This window comes from Anoplophora glabripennis, unplaced genomic scaffold (assembly GCF_000390285.2).
Source record: "Anoplophora glabripennis isolate ALB-LARVAE unplaced genomic scaffold, Agla_2.0 scaffold408, whole genome shotgun sequence".
NCBI classification, from domain to species: Eukaryota; Metazoa; Arthropoda; class Insecta; order Coleoptera; family Cerambycidae; genus Anoplophora; species Anoplophora glabripennis.
In genome coordinates, this window is record NW_019416514.1 from 311,955 (window position 1) to 330,621 (window position 18,667).

General features: G+C 31.9%; 1 protein-coding gene across 1 annotated transcript; it reads right to left on the reverse strand.

Annotated features, from left to right (window-relative positions):
* Positions 1-9,170: 9,170 nt before the first annotated feature.
* On the reverse strand, positions 9,171-17,562 carry LOC108909931 (perlucin-like). Its single transcript, XM_018714404.1, has 5 exons — positions 17,411-17,562; positions 16,951-17,042; positions 15,403-15,511; positions 9,613-9,931; positions 9,171-9,299 (listed from the first exon to the last, which is right to left on the reverse strand). Exons 1-5 carry the CDS (start codon positions 17,484-17,486, stop codon positions 9,287-9,289), a joined length of 609 nt encoding a protein of 202 aa, XP_018569920.1. The 5' UTR covers positions 17,487-17,562; the 3' UTR covers positions 9,171-9,286.
* Positions 17,563-18,667: the final 1,105 nt, after the last annotated feature.

Below are 18,667 nucleotides of genomic sequence, written 5' to 3' on the forward strand. Positions count from 1 at the left end.
TTTAGATATTAGTAAAAATTGGTAGTTCTCGGAAAGACGCTTATCTTGAAAAAAAAAAGGACGTTCAAATCGGTCATATAAGTTCCGAGATATACAGTGTCAAAGTCAACAAGCGCTTGCTACAAAACTATACTTAATGTAACAACAATAAAAATTGAATTTGGTAGGTTTTTTCAAGAACTTTCCGTATGTGTTTTTATAAATATGATCGCACGTGTGCTTTTTATATGAAAATTCAATGAATATCGTTAAGCCGGGAGGAGGGGATAAATTATAGAAATTGAAATCGTGCATTCAAAAAGAGCGCGCGCGCTTCGGCGTTCAGTATCTCGACTTCTATGGCTCCGATTTTGATAATTTTTTTTATAGAAAAATGAGAGGAATTCAATTATCAAGATTTCATTAAAATATTATAAAGCCCTTTTCGGTCTATTACAACTAAAAATTTTCCACATTTCATTGTTATACTGTATATTCATGTAAACAATAATATCGATGGTAGGATATAGGTACATAATCCACTGTTACTAGGTATTAGTTTTTATAATTACGTGGTAATAATGTTTAAATAAAATTTTGAAATTTTTTATTTAATATGTAATTTATTTATTGTATTCATATAATATAGAAAAAAATATAGATACAAATAATTATTTAAAGTTGAAAATTTCTTGAACCTTTTGTTTAATATTAAAATATATTTATTTTCTTGGGAATTGGGTTCTGGTGTGATAGTCAGTTAAAAAAAAAAGGACAAAAAACAGCAGCGATTTCTTTCTTGACGTTTCGTTCCTGATCAGGAACTTTTTCAAAAGGCTTTTATTATTAAAATTGCTATAATTAATAAAATTAAAACCTAAAACAAACAATAACTTACTTAATATTTAGAATTTTTTTTCCTGTAATTACAATTAATTTAATAAGAAAATAATTTCGTTAATACATACATACATGACGTAAAATGGTTGTTGTTTAGGTATGTATTAACGAAATTATTTTAAGTGTAATTAAAAATATCGAAATATATTTCCCAATCTACTGTGTGCTCAGTCTCATTGATGGGCCAGGCTGCGACTCAAGATCTGGTTGAGTTTCCGATATTGAATTGTTGAGGAAGGATGGAGAATGAAGTGGCGTCATTGTTGGCAGTTCATCTTCAAAATCATTCTCCTCGATCAATTTTGATTTCTCCATTATGTTGCTGCATGTCTCCCCACAACAATTCAGGCACACTGTAGAACATTTGAGGCCTGCCTTCCGAAATCCACACATTGCTCCACAGTTTCCTTTGCATCGGCAGAATATCAACTTTAGAAGCTCAGGGGGTGCTGGAGGTTTTGAACTTTGAACAGGCATCAATATTTGTCCATACTTTTTCCAGACTCAGTCTTGAGGGTCGTTGTAATTCCCGAGCCATGACTGGACATGATGATGGACTCGGAGGCTGTATAAGCGGGCCGTGTCTTGTGTGGAGGAAGTGAAGACAAATTAAATGTATTCTTTGTCACTGATTTGGCGAATCGTTTATATCTAAGACTGTCAAGAGAATCATCATCTTTATTGCCACCATATAAAGAGATGAAAAAACTTTCGCCAACGGCAGTGAGCAAAGTAGGGTAGACTCTCTCATTGAGGAATAACGCTGTTCCACTAGCTAACTCAGGACGTGTCTCCAGGGTTGTGAATTTCATTTTACCGATGTTTTAAGCTGCTGAATTCCTGAGAAGGCATGGAGAAACAACAGATTATCCACAATGACGTCTCCGTACATAAAACTTGACCGACAATATAATTGTTCGACTGTACGTCCTTTTGATGGTTTAAAAAAAGACATTTGAATGTGTTCTTCCAAATACCGTGAGCAAGACAAGAATGTCGATACCTTCAGCGACAATAGTGATTGAGTCGAGCGATGAGGGTATCTGCATCTGATTCTGCTTGGACAACACTGAAACCCAGCTCTTATCCACAAAATTCAAAATAGTGTCCACAAAACTCAAAATACTTTTCACAATTATATACGTCACGCACGCACGTGGTAGCATAACTGGAAGAAAACTTTGAAGGACACCTCCTATGCCTAATCATTCATATTAATGTATACTTACTAGTACTGGAGAATAGTGTAAATTTCGCATCACTGTAAAACCCTAATAAATAAATAAAATTTGAAAAAATTTGTAATGGAAATTATTCCTCGAAAACCCCTCTATCATAATGCCTGATGTATTTTTTTGTAAAATGATCAGAAAAATAGTTATAACGACCAAAAGAAAATTTGTTCCCAAATTTTTATCTATTTTCGTTAATAACTTTGTTATTTTTGGTCTTACGACTAAAAGTTATGGAACCAAATTTGTAGCGAATTTAATTTGCAACAAAAAATGTGTTTAAACATTTTCTGTGCGACGAATAATTTGGCCAATATAGTAAGTAGTATTATAAAAACCGTTCACAGCTCTATTTACAAGATGGCGGCCGATGCACAAGGGTTGTGACCCCACAAACATGGATTTAACTTTACTCTAACCCCTTCTTGATATTGTAGTATAACAACCCTAGGTTTGACAAAAAATAAGTAAACGTAGTTGTGGCCAAAAATATGTGATCGTCATAAGGAATCCCTACGTTGTGTGTATCTATTTTTAATTGACCGGAAGGCGCTGGCTACTAACTTTGTAGAGGGGATGTATGGTTTAATTATATAAAACAAAAGCAGAGTAAATACACCTAACCTTTATTTACATACAATTCAAATTAAACATGTGACAAATAGAAAGAACAACAAAAACATTAACAACCATCAAACATAAAATGAGAGTGCCAGGTTCACCTAGAGCTCCTGTGGGGAAGGAGCATGGCAGAGAAACCCACGATCGTTGCTCTTACCACCCAAATATAAATACAAAAACAACCACTATCCAAAGGAATAAATTAAGATCCTTTGCTAATGATAAATAAGTCTTGTCCCATTTAATGTGTCACTAAATGTCATCTGTTAACCCCATATTAGTCATACACACTTCCAAGCAAAACTGGAGAGATTTGGTGTTAGTTAGCCGGCAGAGCCGGAAGGTACTGAGGTCCCATCATACGGGAGGCTACTCAGCTAAAGTTGAGATTTCGGAAGGTCCTTCTTAACACTGGAGTCCCATACGGGAGGCTATCCAGCGTAATTCAGATTCATTCCGCACGGGCGAAAATGTTAGTAACTGCAACAAGGCTCGTATAAACGTGTGACATAAAGTGGACACAAGAAATCAAAGAACAACATGATCTTGTTTAAAACAAGTTAAATGTGAAATAAAGAAGTCGTTATTGCACTATCTGGGCGGTCTCGACAAAATACATATTTGAACATATCATAAATAATGAACAACCTTAAATAATAATTGTAACAATTTTATATTAGAAAAATATACGCCCCTAAGCGTAAGACAATGAAGGCTAAACATATACAGAATTATTATCATGAGACATCTATATTTTACGAACAACGTCATCACTACAAAAACAAGTTAGCTGTAAAACAAAGGAGTCATTATTGAAAAGTCGGGGGCGCCCACGACGATATACATATTTTATCATAAAATAAATAATGAGCAATCGTTAAGAATAATTATAACAATTTTACCTTAGAAAAATATATGCCCTTGAGCATAAAGCAATGGAAGCTAAACATACAAAGAATTATTATCATGAAACATATATAAACATCACAATCATAAGATTTCATAGAACAATTAACAACAAAGTACTTAAAGAATATTACTTGATAACTAATACTGGTTAACCACTTAATTTTACACTACTTTGTCACACTGCCCGCCGATCGTCTTACTGCCGATCTCCACACTGTTCGCACTTCAACTAACTATCTTCAACTCTTTAGGCTTTCTTCCAGAATGCCCCCCTAAGCGCTTGTTTTTTGTGCTTCCTTCTAACTGTCAATATTACGTTTTCATTTTTATACAACACTCATGTAACAGGTGACGTGGAAGTTGATAAGATAAGTACGGTTTTGCACAATATCCAAAAAATAAAATTGCGTGCTCTGACTTTTGCAACCCCAAATATATAACTTTTCAATGGACTAATGCCTGCTATAGTTGATTGATTAATATTATACATATTATCGTACTTTTTTTCAGAAGCAGAGGAAAAAGAAGATATAGATATCGATTCGAGCGAACATGAAAGCGATATCGAGAAAATTGATGTAGAGGAAAGCGCCAACATTTTTTGTGCAACATTTATCCGCATTATACAGGGTGCTTTTAAATGAAGTAGCAAAAATGGTACCAGTGAATGTAGAACCAAGAATAAGAGGATCGAAGTAAAAATACCTTATATGAAAGTTGCACCCCTGAGGCAATATACCCTCTTAAAGAAGGGGATTAAAATTCACATTTTAATTTTTTTCTTTAACATGAGGAATGTTAGAGACACTAAACATGGTATGAGCATCCTACTAATAAAGAGACAACTTTTCAATATTTGTTCTATCATTGGCGTATTTTATAAAGGAGTGAAACAGTCAACCCAATTGTAATATTTTATTAGAAATTTTTTATATAAAGCAAATTATTTATTTAAAAATATTGATTGGGAAGATTGATTTATTGGGCAATGTTTTTACCTCTTGTAATTTTTCGATAGCACCGATAGTTTTCTATTAAAAAATTGATGCGTCGTCTTTCAATAAAGAGGTAATTACGAAAAATATAAAAAGTAGGATGTCATAACAAATAAATTGTTATTTATCATATTAATAAATTGACACTTTCTGTCAATAAGCTGGTAATTTAATAATAACATTAAGAATAATTTACTATTAATTAATGAAAAATGTTTAACGTTTAATGTTTATTTAACTGAAATAAAATTTAATACAAACGCAAAACAAGAAAAGCAAAATTAAATTTAAAGAATATTCTCGAAATAATTTCCATTTTGCTGCAACCATAACCTAATACGTCTGTTGAACTTATAACGCACTCACACAAACAGTTTTTGGTTATTGCGAAAGTCATCTGCTGCCTGAAATATTCTTAAGCGTAGTTCTTCTAAGGAGGCAACAGGAGTGGCATAAACAATACTTTTTATGTGTCCCCACAAAAAGAAATCCATAGGCGTTAGGTCAGGTGAACGTGCAGGCCAACAAACAGGAGCATCACGACCAATCCAGCGATTCGGGTAATTTAAATTTAACCATTCTCTAACGGCAGGTGAACTATGTGCAGGCGCCCCATCGTGCATATACCACATCACCTGACGTGTAGCGAGGAGTACATCCTCAAGTAATGTTGGAAGATTTTAATTCAAAAATCTAAGATACTCGGCCGCTCCAAGCCTGTGCGGAAGAATAAAAGGACCTGCTAGAGTACTTCCTACAATTCCCATCCAAACGTTTATAGTGAAATTATGTTGACATCTTGAAACAAATATTTCTTGAGTATTTTCTTCCGACCATGAATGAACATTATGAAGGTTTACTGCACCTACTCTAGGAAAATTTGCTCCATCGGTGAAAAGTATATTCATTAGGAAATTTAAGTTGTGCCTGGAAATATTAATGTACCATTGACAAAAATCCACACGGTTAGGTAAATCAGGGTCATTCAATTCTTGCACGGGTTGATGGTGTAAAGGGTATAAAAGATTTTCATGAGCTACATTCCACGCAAGACTGTGAGAAGCTTGCAGTTGCCTGACACCTGTCTTGTGCTTCTACCACAGTCTTGCTCCAGATGTTCCAGTATAGCTTCCTCAGTTTCAACAGTTCGGACATTACGCCTTCTTCCGGCGATTGGACTGAATTTTACCAGTTTCGCGAAGCCTTCTTTCCACCGAGGCCAATGTTTGTCTATGAGGAATCGGTCGGTTTGGGTATCTTTGGTGGTATAATCTTACTGCATCGTTACTATTTTTGTGGATTCGAAAAACACTTGAAGCATTCGTCATTGGTATGTAAATATTAATTGCCAATTATTCTGATAATAATTTAATCAATTGGTACTAATAATTGGTTGACAGAAAGTGTCAATTCATTAATATGATAAATAACAGTTTATTTGTTATGATATCCGCCTACTTTATTTTGACAAATTTTCGCAATTACCCCATTAGTGAACGATGACGCATCTAATTTTTTTACTAGAAAACTATCGGTTTTATCGAAAAATTACAAGAGGTAAAAATGTTGCGCAATAAATCAGTCTTATTTATAAATATTTTTAAATAAATAATTTGCTTCATATAAAAACTTTATAAAAATATATTGCTATTGACTGTTTCACTCCTTTATAAAATACGCCATTGATCGAACAAATATTGAAAAGTTGTCTTTATTAGTAGGATGCATATACCAAGTTTTGTGTCTCTAGCATTCCTCATGTTAAAGAAAAAAATTAAAATGTGAATTTCAATCCCCTCCTTTAAGAGGGTATATCGCCTCAGGGGTGCAACTTTCATATAAGGTATTTTTACTTCAATCCTCTTATTTTTGGCTCTACATTCACTGATACCATTTTTGCTACTTCATTTAATGACACCCTGTATATCTTGTCGCCCATACAATAAAATCGTATATTTGTTTACTGAGTAACAATGAACAAATTTGTACAATTTAATTTTTGCAAAAAACCTTCACTTTTTTATTCTACGAAAGCTTAAATTTCACAAAATCATATATGTGCATAATATTAACGATTAAATACAAACTAATACTAATAACTAATAACTAAAATGTACCTCGGGCTCTCGGACTATTACTATAACTATACATAAAAGATATCTGCTTAAACATTAAGTTAAAACAGTAGTAGACATGAAGTACAAAAACATCGTCTAAAGATGACTAATCATTTTGGAGAGAAGTAATTATGCATTGATTTATGCATAAATCACATAAAGTTTAATATAATTAATATTTACATGAACGTACTTTTTCAATGCCTTTATTATTATTATTATTATTATTATTATTATTATTATTAATGTTTCAAATTTTTTTAGATAAAATATTAAACAATTTTGGGTCAAAATAAGTGAACAACAACAACATTTTATCAATGACAACTATGTCATTGATAAAATATTACGAAAATGATATATTATGTATTTGGACAAAATTTAGGAAAAAAACCAGTTTTGACCCATATTTGAACCAGTTTTCACCACAATAGTGAATTTTCTGAGAAATACAGAGGCATCAAAATACTACGAAAATGATATATTTGGTCAAAATTTAAGAAAAATTCAGTTTTACCCATATTTGGGGGTTTTTACCGAAAATTTCACTTTTGTTGTCTGAAGTTACCTATTTATTTGTGGCACGGTATTCGTTTTTTTTTTCTTTATTTTTTGGGTATTTTGCCATCTGTTGAAAAATTTAAAAAAAAAATAGTAAAATAAACCCTTGCACCAAATGGATCAATTTAGGGTTATTTTAATGAAAATAGTTTTATCAAGCTAAAAAGTCTCGCAATGAAAAATTAATTAATATCGCGCACATCAAAAAGGTCGTTAATGATTCAAAAATCCACAGTAAATTTTCGGAACCTTACTATTAGTATTATATTTTGATCATTATACAAAAACTGTATCACGAACTAATCTATAGATTCAGTTTTATTAAAACTTATAGGACCTTCTTTTCAAACATTCTCCGTTTTCTGTGCACTTTAGAAATACGTTTAATTAACTTGAACAATTGAGCAATGATCTAATTAAATAAGTTGCTATCGGAGTACTCCGCGATATCAGGGAAGCAATTTCAAAATAATGCCTTCCTTCCGCTTTCGATAAGACCTGATGAAGCAATTAATGGTCATTGTTTTTATATCATTCGCTCTCTATTAAAAAAATCGTGAGATTTGACAATTGACCTTGTCCGTTAAACAGGAAGCTTTTAGTTAATGTTATTATTAATTAATACCATTGGATCAACTAATACATTTAGAGAAATATATCATACTTTTTAAGTAAAGGAACGAACATTAGAGTTGTTAGCTTCTGTTTTACTAAAAATATTTTTTCTAATTATTTAGTTAAATTTAGTTCAATTAATTGGAAGATCACTGATAGATGAAATTTTTTTGTTAATTAAAAATCAATAAATCGGTAAATCTGTATTATTTTGGCAAACAAATTTTTTTGTTAGTGTTCTTCTTCTTCTTTACAGCTTCCACTGATATATCCTCCCGACGGACAGACTAAAATCAAGTCCATCAAAAATTCATTTTTGATTTAAAAAAAGTTTTGTTATATTACATGTTTGAAGAATTCCTGCTTTTTCAACAACAGTATGAATATTCTGATATAAATTGATTTGCGGGAGATGTGTATTGAACGAGCGTGGTGTGATACCTGTAGTTGTAACAATAATAAATTTTTGTTTCTAAATTCTTTCTATTTCTATTTCCAGTTCTTGATATTTTTCTTTCTTTTCTAAGTATTAAATTTTAGTCAAATGTTACTGCTATATCAATTTTATAACTGACCTTTTCGATTTTATCCTGAAATGTTATTTCCGGTCTGTTATGTGCGATTGTTTTGTCAATCCGTATAGTCAGGTCCCAATATAATTTATAATATTTATTAATACTGTTTGTAGTGTGTATATATACCTAATATAGATTTTTGACTTTTTGCAGTTGTGTAATGCTATTGCTTGATGTATAGTTTTAGTTATTGTATTATGCCTATTTGTATACTCAACACCTGCCAATAGTTTGCAACCCATTATTATTATGACTTTTTGACTGATCCTGTATACATAATTTTTCTTTATTGTAACAGATTTTAAAAAACCCTAAAACGTTTGTGTCTTATGATTTTCCATTGGCAAGTGTAAAATATTCAGTTGCAGGGTATTATGACCTTTCTGTAGAAATGTTCGATCTTTATTTATTTGTTCCTGATTAATATTATTATAGTGTCATGAAGCGGTTTGGATGACCAATTTATTTTCATTTGTTCTACTGAATTGAAGACGAAAGACTGTTCTTACGTTAATAGGTTTAGAGGTGTGCAATTTTTATTTTTATTTATTATATTTTTTTTTGTTTCATTTATTTATTTTTATTATTATTATTATCATTATTATCATTATTATTACTATTATTAAATTTCATATTTTTAAAATAAATGGCCGTGTAAATCCAACATACATTATTCAAAATATACATTCAGTATTTTTTATTATTGCTTCAGAAGATACATACAAGTAAAATGTAATCCATTGTATAATCTAACTTGTTTTTTTTTTCTGATCCACCATATTTTAAGGCTGAATTCTGAAACAAGAAAAATATATTAAATTCTATTAAAAAAATATTATTAAATCATTTACTAAAATAAAATTTTAAATTTTTCTGTTGTCGTGTAGATATCATCCAATTTCATGTCATGTGAACTTTTCTCTATTTGTTTTTTACTATTCTAAGCCTTCAAAATGTTTAACTCATTTTTTACACCTTCTATGAAATGTTATTTATTTTTTGAATAAACGAATATTTAATAGACGAATTTAGGACCATCCTGTATTTGTAGAAAAGAAAGACTGTGCAACTTGTTTTTTTTTCTAATGCGTTAAACGCTGACTCTTACCTAACATCTATCAGACCAGCAGGTAAATTCACATCACTAACTTGCGTAGAATTAATTTTTTCTAACAATTTATAGCAATCCGTGGGCCAAGATATTTCGCAAATAAAGTATAGTTGTCTTGTACAATTCACGTCATTCCACTTAAGCTCATCCTTGTTTATTTTAGTCTCCACGCACTGCTCGTTGTACTCTTTGGCGTTGTTGGGTTCACCAGGAAACCAGTTATTGAAAGAGAATGGCCTACCAGTAGACATCCATACCCACGTCTTACCATCTGGCAGTCGAGATCCCGAAGTCCAGAACCGCTCAGTAGACAGTCCTGGAATTCAAATATAAGACGAATAGTAAATAATAATGTATTAGATGGGTAGGTAAACCAACATTAGACCCAGCGTAAACTTTGGTTTTAGATATTAACTACACAATTTCACTCAAATTTCATTCAATTTTACTCAATGATGTATCAATTTCTGTCCACACCCGATTGAGTGAAATTTTCGCTCTATTAGTATGAGTACAACTGAGTGAAACTAATGCATCAGAAATGAGTGAGCTTTACTCAAATCCGAGTTACTGCTATCAATTGAGTGATTTTTGACTCTATTCTAAGTAGGTATATAAAACCAATTTAGAATTGATTTTTTCTCTGTAATATGATTTAAAGGACCCCGCACAAACCTTATGGAAAATGGCTTTCGGTCAAAATGGCTGAAATTGAAATATGATTTAGCTCTCACCTTCCTGAGCAAAAGTTGTCATGGGCCCAAAGCGATCCTATGTGTCGGTGTATGTATATCTCCTTTTCTCCGTATACAGGGTGGTCCGAATTTTATGCAGGAAACTTCGAGGGCAGATAGATCTCTTTAAAATAATATGTGTTTGCCTTATAAACATAGGTCTGGAACGGCACCGTTTTAGAGATACGGGGTGTTGAACTTGTCAAAAAAATTGATTTTCCGGAATCTATTAACCGATCTCAATAAAATTTGGTACATATAATGTATGATAGTAGGCCTTATATTTCCTGAAATATGAGCTTTAAAGGTTCAACCAGTGATGTACAACTGGACAGGGGTCACGCCCTTTTTTACAAAAAAACCTACGCCACTGCATTTTTTACATGTCGTTGTAACTGATTTATATTTTATGCACAAAATACGTAAAAAAGGTGACTTTAATTTTTTCCCTAAGATTCGCCGTTCTCAAGTTATTCATACCAATACATTCCCCTTGTGGCAGACACTTCTAACGATAATATTACAAGAATATTTGTTTATGTTTAAAAGTAAGTGCAATTTGTAAGCACATCAACAAAATTATTTACACTCCTTTCTACACCACCTGTGTTAAAACCTCAACACCCTGTATCTCTAAAACGGGGCCGTTCCAGACCTATGTTTATAAGGCAAACACATATTATTTTAAAGAGATCTATCTACCCTCGAAGTTTCCTGCATAAAATTCGGACCACCCTGTATACAGGGTGAGTCAGTTTTTTGTAGACAAACTTTAGCAGGAGATAGAACACATGTTTTTAAAAAGAAAAATATGTCGTAGAAGGCTTCGTTTTCGAGATCGGGGTGTTGAATATAATTGTTTTTTCTCGAATATTCATTATAACTTGTAAACGAATGCTTAGATTTTTTTCATGTTTGGGAGATAATGCCTATTAATTAAGGGGCATAAAGCAAGCGATAAAAATGTTCAAAAACTTGCACAGTGGCGGAGTGGAGGAGGTGCTCAACCGCTTTCTTAAACAGAACTTCTACGCCAATTACTATTTTTTAAAAAAACTGTTATTTTCGTTATCTACATATAGTTTAACAAATATAATGTCCATTCTTCTGTCTCGAAATTCCTGTGCGTTTCCGAGTTATTTTGATTTTTAGTGTTTGTTGTGGTACTAAATTAAGTAATTTATTTATTATCAATTATAATTATAAATATTTAATTCTTTCATCGAAACCTACCTAAATATGGTTTGTTAAGGATTTTAAAAAGCCGAAATATCTTATTCTTTATCTCTTTCCAATGTAGTCAAAATAAATATTTGTTATATCAAGCTATACTCAAATACAAGACTTTTATAAGTTGAAATATGTTACATTACATACATACAATACATTATTGTGCAGTTGCCAAAAAGTTTTAAGAAGTTGATAATTAAATATTGTTATAAATTCAAAAAATTTCTCCATAAACATTAACATCATTCAATTTTTTTTTGTAATTTAGTTGCAGTATTTAAGCTGCACATGATAAATAAGGATTGTTAAAATTAGTGTATTAGACAGATTTCAACTTATAAAAGTCTTGTATTTAAGTATGGCTTGATATAACAAACATTTATTTTGACTACATTGGAAACATATAAAGAATAAGAGATTTCGGCTTTTTAGAATCCTTAACAAACCATATTTGGGTAGGTTTCGTTGAAAGAATTAAATATTTAGCCGATAATTGGTAATAAATAAATTAATTTAGTACCACATCAAACACTAAAAATCAAAATAACTCGGAATCGCACAGGAATTTCGAAACAGAAGAACGGACATTATTTTTATTAAACTGTATGTAGATAATGAAAATAACAGTTTTTTTTTAATAGTCATTGACGTAGAAGTTCTGTTTAGGAAAGGGGTTGAGCACCCCCTCCACTCCGCCACTGTGCAAGTTTTTGAACATTCTTATCGCTTGTTTTATGTCCTTTAATTAATAGGCATTATCCCCCGAACATGAAAAAAATCTAAGCATTGGTTTATGTTATAATGAAAATTCGAAAAAAAAAATTATATTCAACACCCTGTTTCTCGGAAACGAAGCCTTCTACGACATATGTTTATAGGAACTTTTCTTTTTAAAAACATGTGTTCTATATCCTGTTAAAGTTTGTCTACAAAAAACCGACTCACCCTGCACATACGGAGAAAGGGAGATATACATACACATATCCTGCACTTCAGCAAAGTGCTATGAAATCGTTAGCTTCAAAGCTCTCTATTTTTAAACTTACACATAATAGGATCGCTTTGGGCCCATGACAACTTTTGCTCAGGAATGTGAGAGCTATATCATATTTCAATTTCAGCCATTTTGACCGAATGCCATTTTCCATAAGGTTTGTGCGGGGTCTTTTAACTATTATTGAGTCATTTTTTACTCGGACTTGGTTTACATTCTCTTTAAATTTTAATTTAAATAACATTGTATTAAAGTCATAAACTAGTAAGCTGCCTCAGTGGTTTACATAGATCTGTTTTAGGGACAATATTTTAGGTCTCGATTAGAGGAATTGGTGAACTGATCGGACGAATAGATTGCCACAACCTATATTGTACTTAACAAATACGTAATTATAAATAGCAATGTAACTATCCTTTTAGTTAAGCAAATATTAATCGAGACAATATATTGTCTTTAATTATTATTGTAATTAAATCATTGCGTGTAAATACAATTTTCGCTAGAATAACTAGATAAATCGATACTTGTCCAACTCCAAAGCACACCATACGCCATACTGCCATCCACCACGCCACGATCATGAGATAACCGAATGGGGCGATGGGAACAGACAGAGACAATGAATGCATCTGGGTATGAAAAAGGGTGGGATCACTCAGTAATGAGGACATTTACTCTAATAGTTTTAGTTTAAATATAATCACAAATGAGTAAAATAATCAAAATGCCCAATATTGCACTCAAGGGGTTCACTCCGAACCTTTATGGCTTTAACTCACACCGATTTTGTTAATGAAAAGTTACTCTAATTGTAGCAGTGATATGAAAACGTATCAAATAGTATTATAATTAATTGCTGTGATAAAAAATACTGCCAGAAAATAGTGTCAGATAGTTAAAAACTTAAAATTTAATTCGATTGGTCCAAATAAAACTATAATCATATGACGAAAAGTGGGAGATATCTCGTAAACAGAACAAGATAATCAAATTCTGAGTGACAGTGTTTTTTATAACTGTTTAGATGACGCCACAGTCTAAACGTTCCTGAGATATTTCAATCTAAATATATTTATTAAGCTCTGAAATTATTAACTTCTTTTTTAAAAATAATTTTTGTCATAAGTGCTTCATATTATATTTTCCTAGTTAAACTAGCAATTAAAGTTTTATTTAACTTTAGGTTTGCTCAGACATTACTATATCTTTAGACTTTATTGTTTGCTTTTTGAACTTTTATCATGTACTTTTTTATTTTTATCAGCATTCTTTAACTTAACTAAAAGAACTGTTGAACACGCTATAACATTTTTGCGTGAGAAATTGTTTGAGGTCAATTATCTTAGAAACAATCCTAAATAAAATGAAGATATTTCTTCTAATACTTACATTATTGAACAATTTTAATATTTCAGCCATATGCGTTTTCCTATTATATTTTAATCTCCTTTATGAATAATTATTTATTACTAGATAATGTTGGTGTAATTCAAAGCTAGTCGGGACATGTAACCGATGTAGTTGTTGCCGTAAAATCAACAGATAGAAATATTGTCTATAGGGTCAGATATCTTTTGCATACCTAAATTTCTGATGTAGAAGAACATTGTCTTCATTTAATAAGACTTTTTAGAAAACTTCGTAAACTACGAAAATATATAATCTGCTACATTAGTTTTTCAACAAGTTCATAAAAATTTAATTATTTTACGAAACCGCGAAATGAACAAATAATCTTAAATAAATATAGAGATAGAAATTTATTTGAAAATTAACCTTTTTTAGTCAAGTTCTACACACTTTAATTAATTCTTATCAATTTTTTTCGTGGTGCGATCGGAGTGATTTTGATGTCGTTGTGTAGGCTGGACCTTTTTGCGACGAATAGAAGTAGTCCAGGCATTCCACGATTATGGGGGTGGTAAGAGGAAGAAATATAATGAAGTGTTTCATTTTGGGTATGTTTAAATGTACTATAAGTGAACTTAGCGTAAAAGTTGTTTTAAATGGCACATAGGGTAGGAAGTGAATTTTTGTGTGGATGAGCATATTAATATAAGGTTTTCAAAGGAAAAAAATGGTAATATTTGTAACAATGGTAGTGTTGTTGATATGTGTAGTTGGGGTGACTTTAGTGTTTTCAGGGTTGTTTTGTGTTCAGAGGGTAGGTGATATAGGGTAGTGTCTTTTAAGTTTTATCGTAGCTACATTGAGCTACAAGGCTATTCTTAATTTTCGGGAAAATGTACAAAACATGATATTTTAAAATACCTACATGCCATGACAAAAATAAAATAATGCTGACTTTATTTTACTATGTTCTCAGTTCTGTTGTCATTTGTAACAAATACATAAATAAATAAATTTATTTATATAAGAGTGATAAGGGATTTTATTGTATCTATGACAACTACTTCATTTCTAATATATTAGAAGTTTCGTTTGTAATGAGTTGAGTAAATTTTACTTAAATATAATATTTATAGATAAAAGCCTCTGAAAAGTGATATGAATACTTTTGCCTAGACAACTTAATTTGATAGGAATTTCGAAAAAACTAGAATTAATTTGAGTTCGGTTATTTTCAGTCACATACAAAAAGTTTGACTGGTTATCACTGCACGAATGTGACATAATAGTTGCCGCAGAATAGACTTCAATTTAGTAACAGTACTTCATTTGTAAAATAACAAATTGCTTTATACTTCGATCGCTTTGATTTGATTTCACCCTACATACAACAAAAACTCAAAATTAAAAATATGTATACCTACGGATCAATATGTTCCTAAATCAATTTGTGACTAAGTAAAAAACAGTACTTGCCCATTTTAATAACATTTTGCCCTAAGAAGTCATTCTCTTCTGCCGATGTTATGCTCAACAGTTGCATCCCATGATATCTACAGAATTGTTCGGCTTGGAAGTAGCTTCCCTGTGGCAAAAAATAGATAACTATAATTATTACCCACGAAGTCAATTATAAGACTCACGTTCACGTTGGAAGAATGGAAAACAAAGTATTTATATCGGGTGTCCCAGAATTTAAGCAAGATTTAAAAGTTTTCGCCATTTGTACGGTAAAGTGTTTGGCAATGAAAAAAAAATACAGTTCAGAGTCATCAAAACTAGAGCGCCATGCGAAAGAACAATGTGTTTTCATTGTTGAGTAATATTTTTAAAATAATGAAGATTTGGCAGCTACAGTTTGCAATTTTCATTAAAATATGATCGGGTAATTTAACTTCATCAATTGTGAAGAGAATAATTGAAAAGTTCGGGGAGAATGGATCAATTAGTGATCTTAAACACTCTGGTCGTCCTTCAACAAGTCGTTCAACACAAAACAACGAAGCAGTTCGTGAGAGTGTTGCTGAGAGTCCAGGAACATCAATTCGGTACCGTGGTCAAGAATTGGACATTCCGAGAAGCTCTCTGCAGCGTATTCTCAAGAAAGATTTGCATCTTCATTCTTACAAAGTTCAGTTGACTCAAGAACTGATTGAAACTTACTGACTACGCAGAGCGAAAAGAGCTCGTTAAATGAATTCTGGATCAATAAGTGGATGCTGATTTTTTTAACAAAATCTTCTTCAGCGATGAGGCACATTTGCATCTTGATGGCTTCGTTAATAGACAAAATTGTCGCATTTGAGATTCAGAAAATCTACGAGTGATTGTTGAGAAACAAATGCATCCACAACGTGTGACTGTTTGGTGCGGATTTCGAGTGTGGAGGCATCATCAGACCATTCTTCTTCGTAAATGTGGCTCGTCAGGCAATAACAATTAATAGTGCTCTCTATCGCGATATGGTAATTCAGTCTTGTGTATCTAAACTGCAAAATATGGATATAGACGATATGTGGTTTCAACAAGACGGTGCCACATGCCATACAGCCAGAGAAATAATTCAATCACTGCATGAGTCATTTCCTGGTTGTGTAATTTCCCATTTTGGTGATTATAATTGGCTGTCCAGATCATGCGATTTAACGTCATTGTCCTTTTTCTTTGGGGATTTTTGAAGTCTAAGATTTATACCAACAAGCCCACGACCACCCATGCCTTGAATAGGAACATTAAGCCCTGTATTAATGAAATGCAGCCACATTTATGCAAAACAGTCATGGCAAATGTCGACAAAAGAGCCGTGGAGGCCATTTACCTCCATATGCTACTCCATACATAACCTTCTACTGCATACTTTATTAATTAAAAAATATACATTTTTTTATTAAAAACTTGTGTTTTCTATCAAAATTATTTCTTTCGTGAATTTTGGGACACCGTGCACTTTTACAATTTATACTTTAATGAAATAGGAATCATTTCGTAATTCTATAAAGTTATGGAATTCAAATTTTTGCTTACCTTAAATATTATTCCCAAATAGTAACTTTTGTGATCAAATTCTAGTAGAGGAAGTCTTGGTGCCCTTTCTCCTTTTAGCGTCTCAAACCAGTCTCAAAAACAGGATAATGTAAGTATAGCATTTAAAATAACTTAATTTAAATAATAATTAATTTTTTTTTAACGTTCTAGAAAGCACTACTGACTTTGTGACTTAATACGATAATAATATCTATAAGCATTATGACAAAATTAAATTATCTTACTCGAGCAGTGAATTCAGTAAACTCATTTTCTACCATAGTTTACTTAAAACTCTAACATAAATTGGTGTAAACTTTTTCTATTTTGTTTGTCAGTACATCAAAAATATTAATTTACAAACGTGTTTCATATATTTTATTTGTATTTCCTTTGAAATTTAGGAGCAATAGCTAAGAATTGTCTAATAATTGCAAAATAACAGTTTTCAAACTGATACCTGTTTCAATTTTTGCTGTAAGGATTATTGGCACAAGAATTACACTGAACACAGATAGAACTCGTAAGCCAAACATTCTGTATTGAACTTTTCCTTGGCAGTTAATAATTTAAGTTCAAGTTATAACAGAACGGCATGGGAGCTGTAGTGAAGTGGGGATACCGTTTTTAAGTGAAGATTCAAAATAGTGTACGAGGTAGAAGCATTTTAAGACATGTAATTTACCTAAAGACGTCTAACCGGTAGACCTTGACGTTATTTATTATTAAAACTGTAATGATATGAGAATATTCAACTCTCAGGTCATTAAAAACGGCAGATAGATATAATAAGTTCGTGAAACACGATTGGAAACATAATATGTTTGTAGGTTGCTACAGGTGTTTACTAGCGACAAAATGTAGCTGAACACATCTACTAATTTGTTTGATTTGCAGTAATGATTTTGGATTATAGAAAACACTGAGTGTTAGGTATAGATTAAAATTAAGTTTGCAACAATATTCAAAATTCTTTGTCGCCTTTTGTTTCCTTCGGCAGTAACATAAACTAATGGAAATAAATTTTTTTAGCTAATGCTATTGTGGGAAACAGCTAGCACTCCGCAGATTAAAGCTCTATCCAGCATTGAATTACCCTCACAATATCTAGTAAACAGCTAAGGTATTCGTCAGTAGTGTAACTTGAGGGGTTGTTTCTTTATCCATCGTTACGAACAGTATCATCGACATCTATTTGCGAAAGGGAGCTCATAAATTATCATGTATACTTGAATTAAGATGCGTGGGAACTCAGAAATGTTGAAATGAATTTCTCACGTAGTGTTTAATCCTTGGTTTGGCTACACACCACTTTAGGGGTCACTTAAGTTAAAGAGAACAAGAAAACGCTTAGAACTTCTTAAGAAAGGTTTTTAATAGCAATGTATAAAATTGAAACAAACAAAACATCTATAACACAACATATTCAAATAAACAATATCAATTACTATTTCGCATGCATAACGTGTTTTCCAAGATTTAGGGAATCGCGGATACATGACAAAATTTGGTATCAAGATATTACCCATTTATAAATTAATCCCGAGAAAGTTTAATAGACCAGACAGTGTGGAAACCCAAGGAGTTTTGTTATCATCTTATTTATCAGTTAAAACCTTTAAGGACAAAGAGGGTGTCTCCCTCTTTATGCCTTAGGTACTCGTTATCTTGTCGATTGACTCCCCCTCCTGAATCTTGGGAACGCTCTAGGAATGAT

What these genes read in the sequence shown, in the direction of transcription:
- LOC108909931 (XM_018714404.1), bottom strand. Translation starts at nt 17,486, where the DNA reads ATGTTTGGCTTACGAGTTCTATCTGTGTTCAGTGTAATTCTTGTGCCA. An exon ending in ATTTGGGAATAATATTTAAG is followed by an intron (nt 15,512 to 16,950) that starts GTAAGCAAAAAT and finishes TTTTTGCCACAG; the next exon opens with GGAAGCTACTTCCAAGCCGA. An exon ending in GCAAAATGTTATTAAAATGG is followed by an intron (nt 9,932 to 15,402) that starts GCAAGTACTGTT and finishes TTTGAATTCCAG; the next exon opens with GACTGTCTACTGAGCGGTTC.